General features: G+C 39.2%; 1 protein-coding gene across 1 annotated transcript in view; it reads right to left on the reverse strand.

The window, feature by feature from the left end:
* The window catches only part of LOC125119263 (adhesion G protein-coupled receptor E2-like), a 38,010-nt gene extending 19,793 nt beyond the window's left edge, over positions 1-18,217 (reverse strand). The window contains 9 exon segments of the mRNA XM_047766105.1: positions 128-412; positions 2,173-2,543; positions 3,016-3,171; positions 9,833-9,967; positions 10,255-10,308; positions 11,229-11,378; positions 13,694-13,813; positions 14,124-14,180; positions 18,081-18,217. Coding sequence (XP_047622061.1) covers positions 128-412; positions 2,173-2,543; positions 3,016-3,171; positions 9,833-9,967; positions 10,255-10,308; positions 11,229-11,378; positions 13,694-13,813; positions 14,124-14,180; positions 18,081-18,195 — 1,443 coding nt within the window. The 5' untranslated portion in view covers positions 18,196-18,217.
* Between the last annotated feature and the right edge of the window lie 8,062 nt (positions 18,218-26,279).

A 26,279-nucleotide genomic window follows, 5' to 3' on the forward strand; every position in this document is an offset into this window, starting at 1 on the left:
TTGTTCTAATGCTTATGGAGGGCTTTCCTGAGGGCATGGTGAGCTCCTGAAGGAGAACCCTGAAGCCCAAGACTGTGCAGGACTCAGGGCTCTTCCACACCCACAGCTCCATCCCACCAGGACTCACATGCTGAAAGATGAAGGTAACTGGGGAGTTGAGGTTCTGTGTGTTATTGCGGTTGAGAAAGGCGGATACCACATTTGATAGCAGGATGGGGGAGATTTCCTGTCTCAAGACCATTTGTGTCTCATGCAGAACTATCTCCTCCTCAGTATCCAGGACCAAAGAGACATTGTCAAGCAATTTTCTCATCCCTGGTGTAGAGACAAGGCCCACTACAATAGGACCTGCAGGACAGGAGCAAAGTTGACATCTTGGGATGCCCAACGTGACCTCTTCTTTAGATGGACTCTTTCATTTTGCCTCTGATATACCGCAGTTCTAGTTAAACTTCATTTTTTTGGTCACATCTTCACAAACTTGTCCCACTGTGAAGCCTCAGTGTCCTTTCTCTCCCTTAACTGTTACCTGAATCACTAGATTCGTGCAGTGTATCCCAGGTCAGCAGCATCTTTGTCTGATTTTGAGTCAAGGTGATATTCCTACCTTCTTCCTACATAACCTTCAGGGAGAATTCTAAAAGTTTATGGCATTATACAAGGAAGTAAGGTTAATAATTGTGTGAGCAGTGTTTGACATAACACTGTTTTATGCATATATATTCAAATATAACATAATACATAAATACTCTCTATATTACATAAGATATTATATATAAATGATAGTTTTATTTGTTATATGTAATAACATTTTTTTTTCCTTTTAGGGCCACATCTGCAGCATATGGAAGTTCCCGGGTTAGGGGGTGCTTGGGTTTGAATTGGAGCTGCAGCTGCCAGCCTATGCAACAATCACTGTGGGTCCTGATCTGACCCACATCTGTGACCTAAGCCATTGTGCGATTCTGGATTCTTAACCCACTGAGTGAGCTCAGGGATCAAACATGCATTCTCATGGACACTTTGTTGGGTTCTTAACCTGTTGAGCCTCAAGAGGAACCCCTGCTATAAGTAATAACATATGATACATATAATGCAAGTTTATAATTTGCATTTACAATGGATCATTACACTATGAGCAATCATTCAACAACATTTTAGGAAACCTAGATGAAATGGAAAAATTACTAGAGACACACAAAATGCTAAAAATCATATAAGAAATAGAAAATTGGGGAAATGAGAAGATGGAAGAGTAGTAGGGCTTTAAGCTCACCTACTCCCACAAATACATTGAAAATACATCTACATGTGGAATGATTCACATAGAAAATTTGCTGAACACTGGAAAAAGATCTCAGCATTCTGATTGAGCAAGAAAATCTTCATGAAACTGGGTAGGGTATAAGATAAAGAAAAAAAGGAAAAGAGAGAAAATGAGAAAGGAACTAGGATGGGACTTGCACAGATAGGAAGGAGCTGGTACAGAAGAAAAGCTTCTGCACTCTGGGAAGTTCTCCCACCAGCCAGGAGATCAGCTGGGACAGATGAGGAACTTCAGAGTCTTGGAAGACCTCATTGTATCCTTCCTGGTGAGTAGGAACTTTTTCCTATTCACATGGGGGCTTCCCTAAGTGAACGTGGTGGCCTAGATGCTCTGTTGTCCAGATGTGGATGGACTCAACCTGAGTCCTACCAGTCTGTCAGCCCAGGTGTGGACATCATGGCCACCCATGTTCTATCCTGAGCATTTGGAGAAAGGCCAGAGTGGGTTTTCTTGGGAAGTGAGTGCAGGAGAAATTCTGCATTTCCCAGCCAGGACCCATTTTTGCTCCCAATAATGGCCTTTGTACTTATCCCCAGAATGGCTGCTCACTGGCTGAATTCTCTTTGGAATCTCAATGACTCTTTCAGGGACATGCTGTCCTATCTATACTGACTCTGACAACTCAATAGAGATAGACCCAGAAGTGTACCTGATCTAGGCTCCCCAAGGCTGAAACTATAAGGCAAGAGCAGGGAGAATGAAGAAGATGCTAGAAAGGCCAGGGCCATCCAGACAGTGGCACTATATCAAGTGGGGAAGTCCTGGGTGCCTTTTTTTGATCCCCAGGGAGGCATCCCCTGCACAAGCAGGAAGTGGTGAGAATCCACGCATGAGGAATGTCAATGGTGGGTGAGGGCAGGCTGGCTGGAGTGGGGAGAAAGGTCTGATGGGTGAGGGGTAGCAGGTGTTTGTGTCATATGGGCCCTTGTGCTCCACCAGGGATACAGACCTTTGGCTTCTTGCCAGTGGGGCTTAGCCTTCTTCTTCTGTCCCCCATCAGTCTGGCCCCCCATGGAGCCTGGTTTGACCTCCTTGGGAGAGGTTTGGTCCTGGGGAAATGGTTCCTTATGATGATCTCTGTTGCTGTCTGGTCCAGATGGGAGCCTCTTCTGTTCATCCAGATCTCCAAGTGTGTATGTTGGGGTGCTCTTGTCATCCTGCTCTGACACAACATTTTTCTGAGTCCTGGTCCTTGTGATATTCTCATGCTTGACAACTGAAATTATTGATATGTATTAGGGCAGAACTTTGTGTGGGAAATAGAGACAGAGTGGTTAAGAAGTAACGTCAGGTTGCTGGTGTTGTTGGCAGGGACTGGGTTGCCTTGGGAAGGTGGTCACCCTTGGACATCCCCACTCCGTGGTTTGAGGTGTGAAAGAATGCCTGGTATGGCAGAGCCTCTATGGGCTTCAGTGGGGAAATGTCTCTCCTGGTAGTCACTGATGATGGTTAAGAGGATAATTATTGTGCTAGAACCAAATGGGCTATGACTTCCTGGGGTACTTTGAACGACATCCCTGTCTTTTGTTTTGTGAAAATAAGATGCCTGGGGGTCAGATGGATATTTCAAAATTCTGGAAGTGATATTTAATGTTCAGAGTGGATGTGTGACTGCATAGGTGTCCATGCCAGCTCTTTGCTACATTCGAAGTCCACAGAGGAGATAGAAAACATAGGTTGGCTCTTACCTTGACATGTGTTCTCACTTTCTTTCCTGAACATCGTTGCCCCAGAAACAAGTTGGTATCCTGGGCTGCATGTGCAGTAGTATCTCCCATCTGTGTTCCAGCACTGTGAAAATTTTCCACAAGACACTGTGGAGGGGGTTTCACACTCATTGATGTCTGGAACACAATAGGACAATGTTCACCTCGTGATGGTGTGAAGGCACATGGTAGAGGCTACGGTCTCTAGCCTGATCCTATCATGAGGACTGGACAGACTGAGCTCCCAGGAGGTACTCATCTTTCTTCAGAAAGAATGCTGACTTCTATGCTCATCTCTGCTCACTAGCTGGCCCAAATGGACCTGAATTTAGACACTCACCTGCTTCAGGATGGGAAAAGCATGATGGAAGTCTGCACCCCATTTCTAGGCCTTGAGGGGTAGATGGAGGCACTTACTGAGGTGTCAGCCCCTCTCCTATGGTGCTCTTTGCACTATCATGGCTCTGTGTGTGTTATCTCAAGGTGGGTAGTGGCAATGAATTATGCCCTTAAGTGGAGGGAGTCATGGCCAGGCACTTTCCAGTGTGAAACTCATTATTTACAATTTAGGATAAATCCAGGAGACCTGGCCCTTTGCCATTGATGGCTTTGACCTACTATTACTCACTGGGCCCAAGTATATCCCCAAATCCTCATCAATGTCCCAAAGTTAAACCTTTTCAAGAGGGAGTCTTGCTGTCTCCACCCCTGGGGGAAGTCCTCACTGATCTAATGCAGTTGGGGATTTGAAATCATTAAGCAGTACAATCGTTCTCACAGCTGGTCACTGGGTATTTTCTGGAAACTTCTGTGTCTCTGTTCTCTGAACATAAAAGGAAAGATGCTCATGAGTCACATTGCCTTTGAGGAGCTCAGGGAACCAAAAAGTAAGGGCTGAAAACTACTGGCCAAAAAGAACAATGGTTTAATAAGCACGACAGACACAAGAATGAATCAAAATGAAGAGACAGAATGTCCTACCCTGTACTTTCTGATCAGGGAATATAAGACTTTAGGGCCTTGGACTCACAGCATTGTGGTGAGTCAGGGCAGACAACTGTTTTCCCTCAGATCCGAGTTCTTTCTGCACCTCGGGATTTAGTTTCTTTCCTTATTTTTTTTTTATTTTCCCACTGTACAGCAAGGGGGTCAGGTTATCCTTACATGTATACATTACAATTACATTTTTCCCCCAGCCTTTCTTCTGTTACAACATGAGTATCTAGACAAAGTTCTCAATGCTATTCAGCAGGATCTCCTTGTAAATCTATTCTAAGTTGTGTCTGATAAGCCCAAGTTCCCGATCCCTCCCACTCCCTCCCCCTCCCATCAGGCAGCCACAAGTCTCTTCTCCAAGTCCATGATTTTCTTTTCTGTGGAGATGTTCATTTGTGCTGGATATTAGATTCCAGTTATAAATGAGATCATATGGTATTTGTCTTTTCTTTCTGGCTCATTTCACTCAGGATGAGATTCTCTAGCTCCATCCATGTTGTTGCAAATGGCATTATGTCATTCCTTTTTATGGCTGAGTAGTATTCCATTGTGTATATATACCACTTCTTCCGAATCCAATCATCTGTTGATGGACATTTGGGTTGTTTCCATGTCTTGGCTATTGTGAATAGTGCTGCAATGAGCATGCGGGTGCACGTGTCTCTTTTAAGGAGAGTTTTGTCCGGATAGATGCCCAAGAGTGGGATTGTGGGGTCATATGGAAGTTCTATGTATAGATTTCTAAGGTATCTCCAAACTGTTCTCCATAGTGGCTGTACCAGTTTACATTCCCACCAACAGTGTAGGAGGGTTCCCTTTTCTCCACAGCCCCTCCAGCACTTGTTATTTGTGGATTTATTAATGATGGCCATTCTGACTGGTGTGAGGTGGTACCTCATGGTAGTTTTGATTTGCATTTCTCTTATAATCAGCGATGTTGAGCATTTTTTCATGTGTTTGTTAGCCATCTGTATATCTTCTTTGGAGAAATGTCTATTCAGGTCTTTTGCCCATTTTTCCATTGATTGATTGGCTTTTTTGCTGCTGGGTTGTATAAGTTGTTTATATATTCTAGAGATTAAGCCCTTGTCAGTTGCATCATTTGAAATTGTTTTCTCCCATTCTGTAAGTTGTCTTTTTGTTTTCTTTTTGGTCTCCTTAAACTCTTTCAAAAGGTTGAAGAAGAAGGAATACTCCCAAAGTCATTCTATGATGCCACCATCACCCTCATACCAAAACCAGACAGAGATACCACCAAAAAAGAAAACTATCGCCCAATATCATTGATGAGTATAGATGCAAAAATTCTCAACAAAATCTTAGCCAACCGAATCCAACAACATACCAAAAAAATTAGACACCATGACCAGGTTGGGTTCATCCCAGGTTCACAAGGATGGTTCAACATACGCAAATCAATCAGCATCATACACCACATTAACAAAAAAAAGTCAAAAATCATATGATCATCTCAATAGACACAGAAAAAGCATTTGACAAAGTCCAACATCCATTCATGATCAAGACCCTCGCCAAAGTGGGTATAGAGGGAACATTCCTGAATATAATCAAAGCCATTTATGATAAACCCACAGCAAATATAATCCTCAATGGGAAAAAACTGAAAGCCTTCTCACTCCAATCTGGAACAAGACAGGGATGCCACTGTTCTTCAACATCGTTTTGGAAGTCCTAGCCACAGCAATTAGACAAACCGAAGAAATAAAAGGCATCCATATAGGAAGAGAAGAGATAAACTGTCATTGTTTGCAGATGACATGATACTATACATAGAAAACCCTAAGGACTCAACCCCAAAACTCCTTGAACTGATTCATAAATTCAGCAAAGTAGCAGGATATAAGATTAACATTCAGAAGTCAGTTGCATTTCTGTATACCAGCAATGAAATATTAGAAAAGGAATGCAAAAATATGATACCTTTTAAAATTGCACCTCACAAAATCAAATACCTCGGAATACACCTGACCAAGGAGGTAAAGGACCTATATGCTGAGAACTATAAAACTTTAATCAAAGCAATCAAAGAAGATGTAAAGAAATGGAAAGATATTCCATGTTCCTGGATTGGGAAAATCAATATTGTAAAAATGGCCATACTACCCAAAGTAATCTACAGATTCAATGCAGTCCCTATCAAATTACCCAGGACATTTTTCACAGAACTAGAACAAACAATCCAAACATTTATATGGAACCACAAAGGACCCAGAATCGCCAAAGCAATCCTGAGAAACAAAAACCAAGCAGGAGGCATAACTCTCCCAGACCTCAAGAAATACTACAAAGCCACAGTCATCAAAACAGTGTGGTACTGGTATCAAAACAGACAGACAGACCAATGGAACAGAATAGAGAACCCAGACATAAACCCTGACACCTATGGTCAATTCATCTTTGACAAGGGAGGCAAGAACATCAAATGGGAAAAAGAAAGTCTCTTCAGCAAGCCTTGCTGGGAAACCTGGACAGCTGCATGCAAAGCAATGAAACTAGAACACACGCTCACACCCTGCACAAAAATAAACTCCAAATGGCTGAAAGACTTAAATATACGACAGGACACCATCAAACTCCTAGAAGAGAACATAGGCAAAACACTCTCTGACATCAACAGCATGAATATTTTCTCAGGTCAGTCTCCCAAAGCAATCGAAATTAGAGCAAAAATAAACCCATGGGACCTCATCAAACTGAAAAGCTTTTGCACAGCAAAGGAAACCCAGATTTAGTTTCTAAGGCCCCATATCCAGGCTGTGGGTGTCAGCTCTAAGACAGGAAAGTATTTGGGAGGGATGCACAATGGAAGGATTCATGTTGAGCTTCTACCTGGTCATTGGAACTTCCTCCTCTATTCTTATATGGTGGTGATAGTTGGAGATCTGTCTTAAAGTTTGACTGTGTGGGGTGGAGTCAAGTGGGGGAGAGATGGAATGGAGGTTGAGGAGGAGAAGATATGAGGATAGGAAAGTCTTCAACCAGAGAACTGTGCTCCCAGCAAAGATCTGAGAGCCAGTAATATTAGCTGGAGGATCTCCTCTCCATGTTCAACAGTCTACAAATTTCTGTGAGACACATACACATGCAAATGCACAAAGAATTCCTTAGGAATTTCTCTAGGGTCATGGAAGGGCTAAGTGTTAGTCACAAATCTGTTTTCCCTTATAAAATTTACTTTTCTTCCAATGTTAAGTAACACATAGATACTTAAAAAATGAAGAAAATGTAAAAAATGAAAACAAAGAAAATTGTCCTTAGGTCCACTGGACAGACTCCTAGAAAATTTTAGTTATACATTTCATTGTCTCAAATATATTAGGAGTATTTTTACTTATTAGCAATAAGCATGCATCTAAAACTACTATGAGTAGATGAAGAGTATTTATTGTTGTAAAAATCATATAATTTTCTCTTTCTCCCACTTTTTAATTGTTTAAATTATACGTAACATAACGTTTACCTATTAACCATTTAAAATAATGTAATTTTCTTTTATGATTGTGTGGTGTTGAAAAATAAAGTATTTAGCTTTAGACCTTGAGCTTTGTTCTACCACTTTATTATTAATTGTTTGGATAAATAAATCAAAATATTTGTGGTCAATTGTGATCATTTAAAAATGACACTACTCTGAAACCATAACATTCTTAGAAGATAACATACGGGGTAAACTTTTTGACATTGGTATTGGCAAAGATATTTTATATTTGGCTCCTGAAGCAAAGGCAACAAAAAAAGAAATAAATAAGTAGGAATACACCAAATTAAAAATTTTCCAAATAGTGGAGTAAACCATCAACAAAATGAAAAGGCAATCTACAATTTGGGAGCAAATACTTGAAAATCAAATATCTCACAATGAGATAACATCCAACATACAAAAAGGACTACACAAACTCAATAGAGACAAAGTAAAAAAAAAGTCTAATTTAAAAATGGGGAGAGGATCTGAATATATATTTTCCAAAGACTTCCAAATAGCCAATAGGAACATGAAAAACTTCACCATATCACTAACTATCAGAGAAATGCAATGAAAACCACCATGAGATAACGCTCCACGCATATTAAAATGGATATTATGGAAAAGACAAGAAATAACAAGTGTTGGCTAGGAGGGGAGAAAAGGGAACACTTGTGTACTGTTGGTGGGAACAAAAATTTGTATATATATACTATGGAAAACATAGAGTTTCCTAAAAAAGTTAAGAATAGAACTACTATATAATTCCACTTCTGGGTATTTATCTGAAGAAAATGAAAACACTTACTTGGAAAGATATCTGCACCCCCCCCATGTACATTGCAGCCTTATCTACAACATTCAAGTCATAGAAAGAACGTAAGTGTCCACTGAACATGAATGATAACAAAAAAGTGGTATATATGCAGTGGAATATTATTCAGACATTAAAGCAAAGGAACCTGTACCATTTGTGACAATATAGATGGACTTTGAGGGCATTATGCTAAGTAAAATTAGTCAGATGGAAAAAGTCAAATGCTACATGATCTTGCTTGTATGTGGAATCTAAAAATCCCTTGAACTCATGGATACAGAGAGTGGTCATTGTTGGTGGTGAGGGTTGGAGGTTGGGCAAAATGATTGAAGGTGGGAAAAAACCCACAATCTTCGCTCTGCTTGCTTCCTGGGTCTGCTGTGAGGACTGAGGTGGGAACCATGATTGTGAGTGGGCAAGCGTTCTTGGAGAACTTGAGCTACTAAAAGAACCTGAGCTTCATGGGCCTAGGAGTTTCTTTCCTTTCATTGGTGCCATTATTTACCCCCTTTCTTTGTGCTATAAAAAATAGTAACCATAGTAATGATGATAATAGCCTGCATTTTTTGATGATTTTCTCTGTATTATACTTTACTTTTTCCTCAAGAAGGTAAATATTAAATCTCGGTCCACTGGCTAACTGTATGTCCTCTTTGAAGAAATGTCTATTTAGGTCTTCTTCCCATTTTTTCTTTTTTTCTTTTTTATCTTTTTGCCATTTCTTGGGCCGCTCTTGTGGCATATGGAGGTTCCCAGGGTAGGGGTCTAATAGGAGCTGTAGCCATCGGCCTACACCAGAGCCACAGCAACGCTGGATCCTTAACTCACTGAGAAAGGCCAGGGATCGAACCTGCAACCTCATGGTTCCTAGTCGGATTCATTAACCACTGAGCCATAACGGGAACTCCTTCCACCCATTTTTTCACTTGGGTTTTTGTTGTCACTGTGGTTGAGTTGTAAGAATTGTTTGTAAATTTTGGAGATTAGGTCCTTGTCTGCTGCATTGTTTGAAAAAAATTTTCTCCCATTCTGTGGGTTGGGGTTATTAGATGTAAATTGTTACTTTTGGACTGGGTAAGCAATGTGGTCCTACTGTACCGCACAGGAAACTATGTCCAGTCTTTTGGGTTAGAACATGATGGAAGATAGTATGATAAAAAAAAAAAAAACTCAGTCCATGGATGTGGGATCAGTACAATGAATATCCCGAATATATAGACAAACAAAATGAAGCAGAGACAGGAAAGACAAGTTCCTAAATATCAGGGAGCCAGTGTCAGAGCTATACTTTGAACATAGGCAGCCCAGTTCTGCTGTGTAAGATCTCAACACTCCACCTACTAAAACCTGATTTCCTATTCCCCTCATACTTCCCTGAGCTGTTACCTCTCTCTTACCCTTGTTAAAATGCTTCTGTGCTGCTCTCAGGGATGAGGACTCTGGAGGCCCCACTACCTCCTCCCACAACTTTGGTATGCCACCCTCCCTCCAAGCCTCTGTACCGTCACAACTCTCTGAACAGCTGGTGATGATTTCTCCAGATGATAAATTGAATCCCAAAGTGCAGCGACAGCTGTTAGCATTGACACATTTGGAGTTTGGAGGGCACCACTGGGCACATTCTGTGGGGTCAGAGGCTGTGGGGAGGAACCATAGTCAGAAGACTCAAGAAATAGAGGAGGCCAGGTGCAAGCTGGAGGCCCAATAGTAGAGGAGGGGAAAGAAGAGAGGGATGGCTACCAGCAGAAGTGGAAGAGTTCAGAAAAATCTGGACATTTGGGGAGGAATAACAGCTTCTCTTATCCTTAGAGGACCATCACTTGCAGAATAATCCTCCCTCCCCTCTGTTGTTGGTGAGAGGACCCAGACCAGAGCAGGCACTCTCCAGCATATGTCACTTATGGGGTTGGGTAGGCAGACTCACCTTTAAGCTTTTCAGCTGCAGTTTTCAATGTTATAATCAGCAGTGCCTCTAGACTTAGGCAGATAGACAGAGAGATTACAAAGAGGGGAGAGTTGAGGTCCAGTTTCAACCACATATGCATTGGCCATTGCCTTCTTACTAGGTGGCTCAGGGGGTGCTGAGCTGTGGGCCTCTGCTAAATGGGCTCAGTGTCCACCCTGCCCTCAAGTGGTCTTGGTCAATATGGGGCTTGTGTTGACTTCCTTAATAGACTAAGGTTGGGCTAGGACAATGGTCCTCAGTGATGCACTCATTTTTTATTTGCTCCAGATAAGAGCTTCATTGAGTGTACTTGGGTTAATCCACATCACCCTATCTATTCTGACATAACATCATCCCAGGCCCCAGTCATTTGAGTTGCCCACAGGCCTGTGAATTGAAATTATTGGGCAGGGGAAAGGTGGAGCCTTGCATGGGGAAATAGACAAAGGCTGAGTGGCCAAAGAATTGGATCAGGGTGCCAGATGTGGTTGTTGGCCAAGGACTGGGCTGGCTGGGGAAGGTGGGCCCAGTCTCAAATCTCCCCCTTCCTGTTTCTGGGCAGGATTCTTGGGTCTATCATGGCAGAGGAGTCTCGGAGGGCTCCTGACTTGGCCAAGCTTTTGTGAGCTCCAGTGGAGGAGGGTCTTATCCTGGCAGTCAGTGATGAAGAATACAGACAGTATATTGGAACTCATTGCACTGGAAGTCAACTCCTGCAGCATGTTGAATGCCAACCTCTCTGTTTTAAGAAAACAAGATGCTAGCTGGCAAGAAGGCCATCCCAAAATGGCAGAAGTGACATTCTGTGAAGGGTTCTGACCCTCAGGGTTTGGAGACAGGGGGGATATCAGGCAGATGCTCAGAACAGTTCTCTGTCGCTTGGAGAAAGTGGACTGGGTGACCACAAACTTCATGAATGACGGGATGTACGAAAGATGTGGATTCCTTCTTACCAGGAGTCATGCTTCTACACTCATTCACAAACATTTCACGAGAAAGAAGACTGTTTCCTTTTTTGCAAAGGGAGTGGCTCTCGTTAAAGTCCTGGCAGTCTATATGTATTTCAGAGGACACATTCCAGGATGGTCTACACTCATTGATATCTGGAACACAACAAGACAAAAGGTCACCTCCCAAATATGTGAGTCCCCATGGGGCAGCGACACTGACCTCCATCCTGAGTTTGACACAAAGACTGGATAGAATTCAGCTTCTGAGTGGCATTCCTGGGGCTGGTTTGGACTGGAGCCAGCTCCTCCAGAAAGCCTACTGGTTGCCCTGCTCATCTCTTCTCTGGCTGGGTCTGAAGGCACCTAGATTAAGACACTGCTGTGCCTGATGGGGCTGGAAGGAGGTCTGTATCCACTTTGTAGGCCTTTTGGGGTAGACAGAAGCAATGGCTCCAGACCATCCTCTTGGTTGCTGTTTGTGCTATCAGGAAGCAGGGGAGACATGTCTGAGGGCTTTCCAGTATGACACCCATTATTCACACCTGAAGTAAAAACTAGGTGGTCAGGATCCTGCCTATTGCTCACTTCCACCTCCCCTTTACTCACAGTGGCCCTAGTACACCCCACAATCCTCATCAGGCACTCCACCAGCTCCCAGGGTAAGGACTTTTCATTATGCCCCAGGATGTCTCTGGAGGAGTCCTGCTGTCTCCAGCCTAGGGAAATCATATTTTATCAGAGTCTGTCATGGATGGTAAATGAGGAAGAAATAAGAAGCTGCTCACAGCTGAGTCATTGGGAATATTTTCTGACATCTTATTTTTCCCTGTTCTCTAAACATGGGAATAAAGAAGCCATGAGCTAAGTCCCATTGGAGTAGTTTGGAGAACTGTAGACCAGGGGTCAGACACTATTGCCAAAGAATGACAACTTGGTAAAAATGCAGAGGCAAAATGTTCAGCTTTTGCACATTCCAAGCAGGGGATCAAAGACTTTTAGAGCATGAAATAATGTACAAAGTCATGATGAGTCAGGGCAGGCAACTGTCTCCCCTAGAGCAGAGTGTTTTCTCTGAACCCAAGGATTTCCCCAGACCCAAATTGTGGGTGAAGGTACCGGGACTTGAGTGTAAGGGGGAAGGATGTGTACTTGAGAGATTCATGTTCAGACCCCACCTGGGCAATGGGACTTCCTTGTTTTCAGATGGTGGCAATGTCTGCAAATCTGTATTCAGGGCTGTTAGGTTGAGGTGGGATGGAGTTGGGGATAGCTGGGAATGGAATGATGCATGTGGGAGGGGAGAGCATGAGGATGAGAAATTTCTTAACCAGACAAGTGTGCTCCCAGGGAGGGGACAGGATCCAGTTACATTAGCAGCAAAATCTCCTCTTCATGTTCACCTAGTATATAAATCTCCATGAGACACTCATACGCAAAAGCACAAAGGAAACTTTAGGATACATTTTGGGTCATGGAAGGACTGTGCAGTTATCGCATCTTTTTTTCTCTGATAAAATTTACTTTCCCTTCAATATTAAATGACACACGTATACTTAGAAAACAAAGAAAGAGTAAAAAAAAATGAAAACAAATAGAATCACCCATAAATCCACTACACAGCTTCCTAGAAAATATTAGGAGTATTTTTCACTCATTTTTCTAAGCAATAGGTATATTTTTATTATCAATAATTATACATCTAATACTATTTTGAGTAGATGAAGAGTCTTGATGTCAAAGCTATTTTCTTTTCTCTCATTTAAAAATGGGTAAAATACCTAAAACAAAAATTTCCATCATAACAATTTTTTTTTGTCTAAAAAGAGGGCCACACCAACAGCATATGGAGGTTCCCAGGCTAGGGGTCTAATCGGAGCTGCAGCTGCTGGCCTACACCACAGCCACAGTAATACCAGATCTGAACCGTGTCTGCAAACTACACCACAGATCACGGCAACATCAGATGCTTAACCCACTGAGCGAGGCCAGGGATGGAACCCACAAACGCATGGTTCCTAGTTGGATTCATTTCTGCTGTGCCACGATGGGAACTCCCATAACAATTTTTAAGTATTATAATTTTCTTTTGGTGATTCTGTTTTGCTGAAGAATAAAAACTCCTTAGCTTTAGACCTGGATCTGTTTCTACCACTTTATTAGTTGTGTAACTTTGGAACAAGTCACTCAATCTCTTTGAGCTCAAATTTGATAATTAAAAAAATAAGGCTACCTTGAAACCTTATAAAACTATAAAATTTTCATAGCCTATAAAATTAAAAGAAAAAAATTAACTCTCTATCTACTCATCATGCAAACCTGATTGCCCATTTCACTTATACATTCTTATTCTAAAGTCTCTGCTTTATTGAAAAGTGCCTCTGTGCTTCTCTTAGGGTTGAAGGCTATGGATGCACCACAATCTCTCCCCAAATTTGTGTGAACATTTCTACCACCCCAAGGCTCCATACCATCACAACTCTCCAAGGGGCCAGTGAAGATCACCTCAGATGAAGAACCGAATCCTGGAAAGCAACGGCAGTTATCAGCATTGATACATGGAGGGTTTGGAGGGCACCACCAAGCACAGGCTGCGGGGGCAGAAGATGTAGGGTTAGAGACATAGTCAGAAGATCAAGGAATGAACAAACTCAGCTGCAATCTGGAGGTCCAATAGTAGAGGAAGGGAGTGGATGGATAGTTGGCTGCCATTGGAAGAGGAAGAGACAAAAATCTCTGGGCATTTGGGGTGGTGGTGTGGGGGGAGGCATAGCTTCTCTTATGTTCAGAAAATGTTCTCTGAGTCTTCCTTGCAGAATACACCTCTTTTCCCCCCTTGTTGGGACCCCAGCATGTACTCCAGAGCTTATGTCACTAAAGGGGCTGGATGGGCAGACTCACATCTTGTTTCCAGGGCTGCAAATCCCAATGGCAAAAACAGCAGCAAGAGTCCTGAGGCTAAAAAAACAAAGATGACAAAGAAAGTAGAGTTGTGGTCCAGCTTCAACTCCTGTCCTCATAGCCATTGTCTCCTGAGAAGATGGCTCTTGGCCCTTCACCCTTCAGCTTTCCAGCAGCAACGCCCAGGCTCCTGTACTTTACTCAGAATTGAGAACTCAGCTTCTCACCTCCATCTTTTAGGACTCCTTGAGGAGTCCATTACCAACAGACACAGGCCTCATGGAACTTAGGTGCTACAGGTAAAGGACAGAGTATACACAGACAGCTGATAGCAGAGGCACATCTTAGATACTCCAAATTCTACCAATAGAGGGGTTAAATTGTAGAGGAGAAAGTCCTTTAGATTGGTATGCTTTTGCCCATACTTATGTTCTTTGTTCTTTGGCAATGGCAGCAATCTTCTCTGAGGATTTCTCTTCCAGGATCACTCCTCTTATTTAACACACATATTTCAGGGCATTGGAGTGAAAGAGGTCCCAGTTTGAGACCTAGCTCACAATGATGTCAGCAGGGCATGAAGCCCTGGAATCAAGAGGTAGGAATTGAGGACAGATGGTGAGTAAGAACTAAGGCACCTGCAGGTAGAGACACTATCTGCTGGTTAAGTGGCTTCCCCAGGTACAACACCCATGGCTTCTAGTGTTCCTTCCAAATGAGTCCCTGGCCCTGCTACAGTGCAGAGAGGACACAGACTTTCTCCTTAATCTCCCAGTTTGGTCCTGAGAAAATGAGTCACAGACCAAACTTGTGGTATAAAAACCACTCTGGGTGCAAAGGAATGAAATTTACCCTGCGGGCTGTAAGTAGACCATCTATTAGAGTCTCTCATCCCACTCATGTGAGGCAATGACCCCTATGAAAGTCTTTTCAGATTGGTGAGTCTGTACAGGATTTTCCCTCAATGGGTACAGCATTAAAAAATCTTATTCCACAAACGGTCACTGTATGCGGATGACATGGTACTATATATAGAAAACCCTAAGGACTCATCCAAAAACTACTTGAACTGATCAACAAATTCAGCAAAGTACCAGGATATAAGATTAACATTCAGAAGTCAGTCACATTTCTGTATACTAACAATGAAATATTAGAAAAGGAATACAAAAACACAATACCTTTTAAAATTGCACCCCCAAAAAATAAAATACCTGGGAATACACCTGACCAAGGAGGTAAAGGACTTATATGCCAAGAACTATGAAACATTGATCAATGAAATTAAAGAAGATGTAAAGAAATGGAAAGATATTCCATGTTCCTGAATTGGAAAAATCAACATTGTGAAAATGGCCATTCTACCCAAAGTAATCTACAGAAATGCAACCCCTATCAAATTACCCATGACATTTTTCACAGAACTAGAACAAACAATCCAAACATTTATATGGAACAACAAAAGACCCAGAATTGCCATAGCAACTCTGAGGAACAAAAACCAAGCGGGAGGCATAACTCTCCCAGACTTCAGGCAATATTACAAAGCCACAGTCATCAAGACACTGTGATACTGGTACCAAAACAGACATACAGACCAGTAACAGAATAGACAACTCAGAAACAAACCCAGACACCCATGGGCAGTTAATCTTTGACAAAGGAGGCAAGAACATAAAATGGGAAAAAGACAGTCTTTTCAGCAACTCTTACTGGGAAACCTCAAGAGCTACATGCAAATCGATGAAACTAGAACACACCCTCACATCATGCAAAAAAAAATAAACTCAAAATGGCTAATAGACGTCAATATAAGACAAGACACCATCAAATTCCTGGAAGAGAACATAGGGAAAACATTCTCTGACATCAACCTTACAAATGTTTTCTCAGGTCAGTCTCCCAAAGCAACAGAAATAAAAGCAAAAATAAACCAATGGGACCTAATCAAACTGACAAGTTTTGCACAGCAAAGGAACCCAAAAAGAAAACAAAAAGACAACTTACAGAATGGAGAAAATAGTGTCAAATGATGCAACTGACAAGGGCTTAATCTCTAAAATACACAAGCAATTTAAACTCAACAGCACCCAGTGGAAAAATGGGCAAAGACCCAAAGAGACATTTCTCCAAGGAAGATATACAGATGGCCAACAAGCACATGAAAAAATGCTCAACATCACTGATTATTAGAGAAATGCAAATCAAAACTACCACAAGATACCACCTCACACCAGTCAGAATGTCCATCGTTAATAAGTCCACAAATAACAAATGCTGGAGGGGGCGTGGAGAAAAGGGAACCCTCCTGCACTGTTTGTGAGCTGGTACAACCACTATGGAGAACAGCATTGAGATACCTTAGAAATCTTTACATAGAACTACCATATGACCCAGCAATCCCACTCTTGGGCATATATCCGGACAAAACTTTCCTTAAAAAAGACACCTGCACCTGCATGTTCATTGGATCACTATTTGCAATAGCCAAGACATGGAAACAACTCAAATGTCCATTGATAGATGATTGGATTAGGAAGGTGTGGTGTATATATACACAATGGAATACTACTTAGCCATAAAAAAGAACAAAATAATGCAGCAACATGGAACTAGTGACTCTCACACTGCATGAAGTAAGTCAGAAATAGAAAGACAAGTACCACATATATCACTTATATCTGGAATCTAACTAATGGCACAAATGAACCTTTCCACAGAAAAAAATATCATGGACTTGGAGAATAGACTTGTGGTTTCCAAGGGGGAGAGGGAGTGGGTGGATTATGAGCTTGGGGTTAATGGATGCAAACTATTGCATTTGGAATGGAGTAGCCATGAGATCCGGCTGTGTAGCACTGGGAGCTATGTCTATTCACTTTTGGTGGAGCATGGCAATGTGAGAAAATAGAATGTGTACATCTATGTGTAACTGGGTCACCATGCTGTACAGTAGAAAAAAATGTATTGGGGAAATAACAATTAAAAAAGAAAAGAAAAGAAAAAAATCATATTCCACACATCAGATAATAAACATGGCTACTTTCATAAAAACCAGGAACCAATTTGCAACCAATGAAGACAACATAGAAGGAACAATTAACTTACTAGCAACAGGTATTATCCTAAATATTGAAGGAAATAAACACTAATCAGAATTAAGCTAACTTTGTTAGTATGTTTTCCCACTGGTTAACAGTTATTTTCCTTCTAATCATTTCATCCCACATAAAGCCTAGAGCCTAAATAACAGTGTTTCTCTTACCACATTAGAGCTTTAAAATAGTTTATCTATTCTTCTGAAAAAAAAAACATATTTTTTCAATTTGTCTTAGCCATAGTACCCATATATTTGGTCAAATACCAGTTTAGATATTGCTGTGAAGGTTTATTTTTTTAATAAGATTAACACTTAAATCAGTAGACTTTGAGTAAAGCATATTACCTTCCATTATGTGGGTAATCCTTGTCCACTGGTGGAAGGTTTTAGAGAAAAAAGACTAACCTTACCAGGGAAGGGGGATTTCTGCTTTCAAATTGCTTTTGAACATGAGATGCAACATCAGATCCTCGCTGGGTTTCCAGCTTGCTCCTTTGCATGCATGTTTTGAACTTTCCAACCTCTGTAGTCTTATGAACTAATTCCTTAAATAAAACTCTTTCTGTCTCCATAGATATACATCTCAGTGATTCTGTTTCTCTGGAAGAACTGAACTTATACTGGTAGTAAAGTGAGAATCTTTGTAAAGTTCTCAAGTTTGCACTAAGAATAAATTTCACTAGCTTTCTCTTTTGAAAATGATTATAAATGTGCTAATATCCTTAAAATTTTTACACTTGTCCCATAGAGATAGTTGGGAAACAAGTAAAATATCCTGACAAAGAGACAATATGCTCAAACTGGATAGAGAATCCTCACATAGATTTACTCGTCTATCTCATTTTTATAATCCCACCTACCTGGCAGCAACCTTAAGTATCTATTTCTCATTGTGTGGAGACCAGCAAGCCCAGCCATGGAAGAAGTCTGATCTGGGTCTCTGTGTCTTGAAAAAAGTTTGTTTGTTAAGTACATCTTCTGTCCTAGAGGAGCTGATTTGTAAATTGCTGGTCTGGATTTTTTTTCTTCCTCCTAATCTGTCTTATGATCAACTTCTCAGAAACTGCAGTACTTTTTAAAAGTATTTGCATAGTATAAATAGTATTTGTACCAAAATGTCCCTTGAGGTTAGTTTTTAAATATTTTTATATAGAGCTATGTGATCCTGTGTTATTAGAAAACCTCCCCATCATGAAGAAACGCTACTGGTCTTTTCACCCTATGAGGGCCTTAGGTCAGAGTGAACAGAATGATATATTTATTAATGGACACTTTAAAATTGAAGTATAATTGACATACAACATTAGTTTCAAGTGCAGAACTTAATTATTTGATATTTGTATATATTGTGGAAGGGTTGCCAAAATAAGTCTAGTTAACATCCATCACCACACATATTACAGTATTTTTTTTGCTTGTGGTAAGAACTTTTAATCTTTGCTTTGTTAACGATGTTCAAAGATGCAATAGAGTATTGTTGCCATCATAGTTGCCATGCTATACATTACAGCATGACCTATTTATTTTATAACTGGAAATTTATACCTTTTGACTCCCCTCACCCATTTTACACACTTTCCCTCTCTGGTCTCTGTTCTCTGTACTTATCAGCTGTTTTTTGGGTCCTATCTTTCTTCTCTCCACATTTTAACCCTAATTTTATCTTACATACATATATTTTGTTATTGTTGGTTTTGTGTGCATCCACAGCATTCTGAAATTCTTGGGCTAGGGATCAAAACTTCCTCACAGTAGTAACCAGAGCCATGGCACTGACAATGCCAGACCTTTAACCTGCTCTGCCACAAGGGAACTCCATCTTTTAAAAATGTTTATTTTGTATATATAGATGTTTACATATATTTCAGTAGAAGATGTGTTCTAACATAAAATTTTTCATGCTGCAAACTTTGTTCTCAACTTGTCCTTTAGTCATCAATTTCTTGGGGATTTATTTAATGGCACTGCATATAAATTTACATTTTTCTTTTCATCTGGATTACACAACATGAAGAAATTATTATTCTCTGTTTTTATGCACATTTAGATGGCCTCCTGTTTCCCACTGCTGCAGTAATACTACAGTGAATATCTCAAAAACACCATAGGGAAAACATTTGTTATTTTCTTCAGAATAGTTATCATGTGGTTCTAATCTTGGGTTGTGTATACGTTTTATTTTATTTATTTTTTGTACTGCACCTTTTCTTTTTTTCTCTCAATGAATTTTGTTACCTTTAGAGGTGTACAGGATCATCACAACCCAGTTTTATAGCATTTCCAACCCAAACCCCAGCCTAACCACCGACCCCATGTATATGTTTTACATTGTAAGAAATTCTTCAACTTTTCTATTTAATGGAACTGTATCAAATTACCAGGAGCTATAGGAGAGGATAAACTTACTGTATGCAAGCAACACTATTGCCACCATTAATTTTTTTATGTTTCATTTTTAATATAAAATTTTTGTTGTCATTTGGCTTAAGTGACTTCTATGCCCTGGTCTATAATTTATCTCATTTAGAAGGAAATTAATAGAATAGGAAAGATACAAATATTAAGAAAGATATGAATATTAGTTACAAACTTACAAATATTAGAAAGTTATATTCATTATACATCTGTGGATAGGGAAAAGGTCAAAACTTCAAGATGATGAGTCAGTTTCTCTGAAGGAAGCACGGGTTCTTTGTTCAAAAGAATACAAGGCCAGTCTATATGATTCAGAAAGAACCTTTCAACTTTACAGTTCTAAGATTCTATAAGACTAGCCTTTAAACATTAGGAGATTTAGGGAATCCCAGATGTCTTAGAATCTTGAAATTATCATTTATCAAATGTTTTCACTTTCCCCCAATGTGATGGTAGATAATTTATCTTAATGTCAGACAAATTTGTGCTTCTTTCACTACCAGTGTAGTTGAGATTTTCATATATTTTTGTTTTTTCATGGTACTCTCTGTTTTCATGAACATAAAAACAGAGAGTACCATGAATTATGAATTATGTACTCATACCTTTTGCAAAGTTCCTATTTTATTCATTGTATTTACTTATTGATTTTAAATTATTAAGAATATATACACGTGTATGATGGTGTATATGCTTTATGCATGTATACCTATGTGTCAATTTTTTTTACAAGCAATGCAAAACTTTTAATTGTATCACATGTCTTCAAACTCTGATTATGATGTCTTTTGTCACCATGATTTTTTTTTTTACTGTAAACCTGTTACCTGCTTTATTTCTGAAAAAAGATAAAGGAAGGAGAGAAAATATTCACTTGAGGAGTTCCTGCTGTGGTGCAATGGAATTGGTGGCATCTCTGCATTGCCAGGACTGGCCCAACACAGCTGGTTAAAGGATCTAGCATTGCCGTAGCTGTGGCAGAAGTCACAACTGTGGCCTGGGAACTCATTATGCCTACCAGTGGGGCGGGCAAAAAAAATTCACTTGAATTTGAGAGGCAACTATGTTGGAAGCAATAGTATCAACACTTTTAAGCCTCTAAGAATATTCTGATCAGTAAGAGAGTGCTGATACTTCCTTATTTAGAGATCTGAGCAGGATCATTCATTTTCACTGGGATAAGAGAACAAAAAGCTCAATAGCATGGAGTAGGATTTCAACACAGAAATTAGGGCCAGGTTACTCCTTTCAAATGCAGATTTTAACATATATATTTTTTGTCAGAGTTGTATTAGCTCTGGATTCAAGCCTTCTCCTACCCCTAGCAGGAGCCCCAAGGACCTCAGGAACATGTGCATTATTAACCAGCCACTCCTTCCTTACTAAGATCTGATTACTGATAGACCTGCCTAGTTCATGGCTGCCTCCAGGAATAAGAATTGGAAACCTGACCCCCTTGCTGTACAGTGGGAAAAAAAAAGAATTCGAAATTAAGTTGGCAGGGAGACAGATAATAAGGACGCACCAGTCGAAGTGTTGAACACTATGCAATGGGTCCAGGATGACTTCCACACCCTGTTCACTGCACATTTTCTGACCTCTATGGACAGAAGTATCTTGGAACACCAGGCTCACTTGATGATGCTACATGTTTTACTCACACTGATAGTAAACAGGGTAAATATCATTCCTATTTCAATTGTAATAAAAATGAAGTTGAGAGTGGTGTCACCATAAATATTTACTTCTATTTCCATCCAGTTTTTAAGTTATTTACTGTATGGATTTTGCTTTAGTCTTGCAGAGGACACTGTCTTTCATTTCTAATATTTAAAAAATTTTGGTAGATTTTTAATATTCCTGGAATTTATTCAGTCAATTTTTCCTGAATGAATAACCTATTATCCTGATGTGATTTACTGGAGAGACTGCTGTGATTTCCCTGACTTCATGTGCCATCTTTTTATATCAATTTGAAATGCCATATCTATTGAACATTAAATTACTGTACATGACATACTCTTTATTCTGTTTCATTAATCTATTCCCATTCCCAGATAATACCATGTTTATAAAATGCTATAATTTTATTTTTATAGATGTGATGATACAAGTCTCTGTATTTTATGTCAAAATACAAATCAGATTGAATAAGGAGAGACTTTAATCAAAAAGTCTGTTGCAATAGGGAGAAGGCTCTGATCTCAGAAATCTGTGAGAGTCTCAAAATCATACAGAAAAATGTTTGTCTTTTGTAGGGTAAAGGAGGAAGTAGGCAGAAATAAGCTTAATTTTTGAAAGGGGAAGCTGGACAAATAAGGGGAAATGATTTGTGATAGGAAATTGATCTCACTGTGGTCAGTTATTTCTTGGGAGAAACTGAAAGTGAGGGCATCTTCTACTTTATTTTTGTGCTTGCTCAAGCTTGTGGCTAAGCTCATATCAGGGGTCTGTAAGAAAAAGAGAAGTCTGATTAAAGTTTGGTCAAGAAAGAGCATTGGTGAACATATGGTAACTTATTCTTTACAACAGTGCTGTTTCCTCTTTCACTTTTTTTTCTTATACATAAACTTTCTAGGTAGTGTACTAAATTACTGAAAAATGTCTTGGGACCTTGTTTGTGATTTCACTAATTGTGTAGATTAATTTGGTGGTGACAGCTTTCTTATTAAGATTTTTCCACCCCATCAGTAGGTTTTGATTTTTTTTTCAGTTAAACTTAATGATATCTTTTTGAGAACATCATGCATCTCTTGGAGGATTATTCCTAGGTATTGCTGAAGTTTTATTTTTAAACTTCAAACAACTGTCCTATATAATATCCTTTTGAGAACATCACGCATCTCTTGGAAGATTGTTCCTATGTACTGCTGAAGTTTTATTTTTAAATTTCAAACAACTTTCCTATGGTGTTTTAAAAATAGTTTTCCTTTGATAGAAATGAACACCAAAAGCCAAAAGGCTGAAGATGAAGGAACATGTGCAAAGAAGTTTTATGATGCTGTCATCACCCTAATACCAAAACCAAAGATATGACCAAAAAAGAAAATTATAGGCCAATATCTTTCATGAATATAGACACAACAATTCTCAATGAAATTTTAGCCATCTAAATCCAACAACATATAAAAAAGATCACACACCATGACCAAGTGGGATTCATTCAAATTTCACAAAGATGGTTCAACATACAAAAATAAATTGATGTCATAAACCACATTAACAAAAGAAAGTAAAAAAAAAAAGATCATCTCAATAGATGCAGAAAAAGAATCTGAAGGAGTTCAACATCCATTAATGATAAAAACTCTTACTGAAGCGGGTATAGAGGGAACATACATTTACATAATAAAAGCCATTTATGAAAAACCCACAGCAAATATAATACTCAATAGAGAAAAACTGAAAGCCTTCCTGCTAAAATCTGGAACAAGACAAGGATGCAACTCTTACCATTTTTATTCAACATAGTATTGGAAGTCCTAGTCACAGCAATCAGACAAACAAAAGAAATAACAGGCATCCAAATAGGAAGAGAAGAAGTAAAACTCACTGTATGCAGATTACATGACACTACACACAGAAAATCCTAAGGACTCCACACAAAAAACTATTCGAACTGATCAACAAATTCAGAGAAGTAGCAGGATACACGATTCACATTCGGAAATCACTTGCATTTCTGTATACTAAAAATAAAATATTAGAAAAGGAATACAAAAATACACTACCTTTTAAAAATCACCCCCAAAAATTAAATATCTGGGAATAAACCTGACAGGAGGGAAAATACTTATATGCTAAGAACTATAAAACGTTAATGAAGGAAATTAAAGAGGATTCAAAGTAATGGAAAGATATTCCATGATCTTTGGTTGGAAGAATTAACATTGTAAAAATGGCATGGTGCACAAATCAATCTACAGATTCAAGGCAATCCCTTTAAAATTATCCACGGCATTTTTCGCAGAACTAGAACAAACCATCCAAAAATTTATATGGAACCACAAAAGACCCAGAATTTCCAAAGAAATCCTGAGGAACAAAAACCAAGCAAGTGGCATAACTCTCCCAGACTGAAGGCAATATTGCAAAACTACAGTAATCAATACACTGTGGTACTGGTACCAAAACAGACATACAGACCAGTGGAACAGAATAAAGAACCCAGAAATAAACTCAGACACCTAGGGTCAATTAATCTTCAACAAAGGAGGCAAAAACATAAAATGGGGAAAAGGTCTTTTCAGCAAGAGGTGCTGGGAAGACTGACAGCCACATGTAAATCAATGAAGCTGGAACACACCCTCACACCATGCACAAAAATAAAGACTTAAACATAAGAGAAGACACCATCAAATTCCTAGAAGAAAACATAGGCAAAACATTCTCTGACATCAACCATACAAACTTTTTCTTAGGTCAGTCTGCCAAAGCAACAGAGATAAAAGCAAAAATAAACCAATATGACCTAATCAAATGGACAAGCTTTGCATAGCAAAGAGAACCATAAGAAAATACAACCGATGGAATAAGAGAAAATAGTTTCAAACTATGCAACTGACAAGACCTTAATCTCTAAAATATTCAAACAACTTTCACAACTCAACAGCAAAAAAACCCAATAAGCCAATTGAAAAATGGGCAGAACATCTGAATAGGCATTTCTCCAAAGAAGATATACAGATGGCCAACAAGCACATTAAAAAGTGCTCAGCATCACTAGTTATTAGAGAAATGCAAATCAAAAATACTATAAGGTACCACCTCACGCCAGTCAGAATGGCCATTGATAACAAATCAACAAATAGCAAGTGCTGGAGAGGGTGTGGAGAAAAGGGAACCCTCCTACACTGTTGGTGAGAATGTAAATTGGTATAACCATTCTGGAGGTACCTCAGAAAACCAGATATAGAACAATCATATGATCCAGCAATCACACACTCTTGGGTATATATCTGGACAAAAATTTCCTTGAAAAAGATACATGCACCCATATATACATTGCACCATTATTCACAATAGCCAAGACATGGAAACAACCTAAATGTCTGACAGATGCATGGATTAAGAAGAAATGGTATATATACACAATGGAATACTACTCACCCATAAAAAAGAACCAACTAATGCCATTTGCAGCAACATGGATGGAACTAGAGACTCTCATACTGCGTGAAGTAAGTCAGAAAGAGAAAAACAAATACCGTATGATATCACATATCTGGAATCTAATATATGGCACAAAGGAACCTTTTCACAGAAAAGAAACGCTTGGACTTGGAGAACAGACTTGTTGTTGCCAAGGGTGGAGAGGGAGTGGGGTGGACTGGGAATTTGGGGTTAATAAATGCAAATTATTGCATTTGGTATGGATAAACAATGAGATCCTGCTGTTTAGCACTGGGAACTATATATATCTAGTCACTTATGATGGAACATAATAGAGGATAACATGAGAAAAAAAGTGTGTGTATTATATATAATGTATTATGTATATATACACATGGATATATCTTGTTTGGGTCACTTTGCTGTACAGTAGAAATTAACAGAACATTGTAAACCAACTATAATGGAAAAAAATAAAAATCACTTTAAAATTTTTTTTAAAAGGGGTGTGTGTGTGTGTGTGTGTGTGTGTGTGTGTGTGTGTGAGACTGGGTCAATTTGCTGTACAGCAGAACCTAAAGGAATATTTTACATCAACTCAATTAAAATTTTTTTAAATCAATTAATTGCCCTATTCAGATAAAGACAAGAACATGGTTGCCGAAAAATAGAGTCTAATGCATGACATATTCCAACTCTAATTCTTAACCTATGTTCTGTTCACAACACTTCTTGGAATTCTTTATACATGTAGAACATCTGATATCTTGTGTTAAACTGCAGTTTCTAAATCAGTAACCATTGGGCTTTTACCTTTCCTTAGGAATCGGGATTTATTATAGTGTAACTTCACAGAACACATGTTAAATATTCATCCCAAAATACTTTGAAAGTTGATACTTGAATTTTTTTCATTGATCTTTATTCCACTTCCAAGCTTACAACAAGGCAGCAAAAAGAGAAGAGGGAAAAGTGCTTGGAAAAAAAGATACTATATAGTCATTATTTACAGAAGCCATAATTGTCTACAAAGGGCACTTTAGAGAGTTCACTGAAAAGTTTTGCGAGTTCAGTAACATGTCTATAGCATGATTAACACTCAAAACGCAATGATTTTTCTATCAAAGGAAAAACTGTTTTTAAAGCACCATAGGAAAGTTGTTTGAAATTTAAAAATAAAACTTCAACAGTACCTAGGAACAATCCTCTAAGAGATGTGTGATGTTCTCAAAAAGATATTATATAGGAAGATTGTCCATTTCTTCTAGGTTGTCAAATTCGTTGGCATACAATTGTTCATAGTATTCTATCATTTTTTTTTTTTTTGTATTTCTGTAGTATCCGCTATGACTTCTCCCTTTTCTTTTCTTATTTTGTTTATTCGGGTTTTTTCTCTCCTCTTCTAGGTGAGTCTGGCCAGAGGTTTGTCAATTTTGTTTACCTTTTCAACAAACCAACTCTTGGTTTGATTGATTTTTTTCTACTGTTTTTTGAATCTCTATTTTATTGATTTCTTCTCTGATCTTTATGAT

Source organism: Phacochoerus africanus, unplaced genomic scaffold, assembly GCF_016906955.1.
Source record: "Phacochoerus africanus isolate WHEZ1 unplaced genomic scaffold, ROS_Pafr_v1 Scaffold_21, whole genome shotgun sequence".
NCBI lineage: Eukaryota > Metazoa > Chordata > Mammalia > Artiodactyla > Suidae > Phacochoerus > Phacochoerus africanus.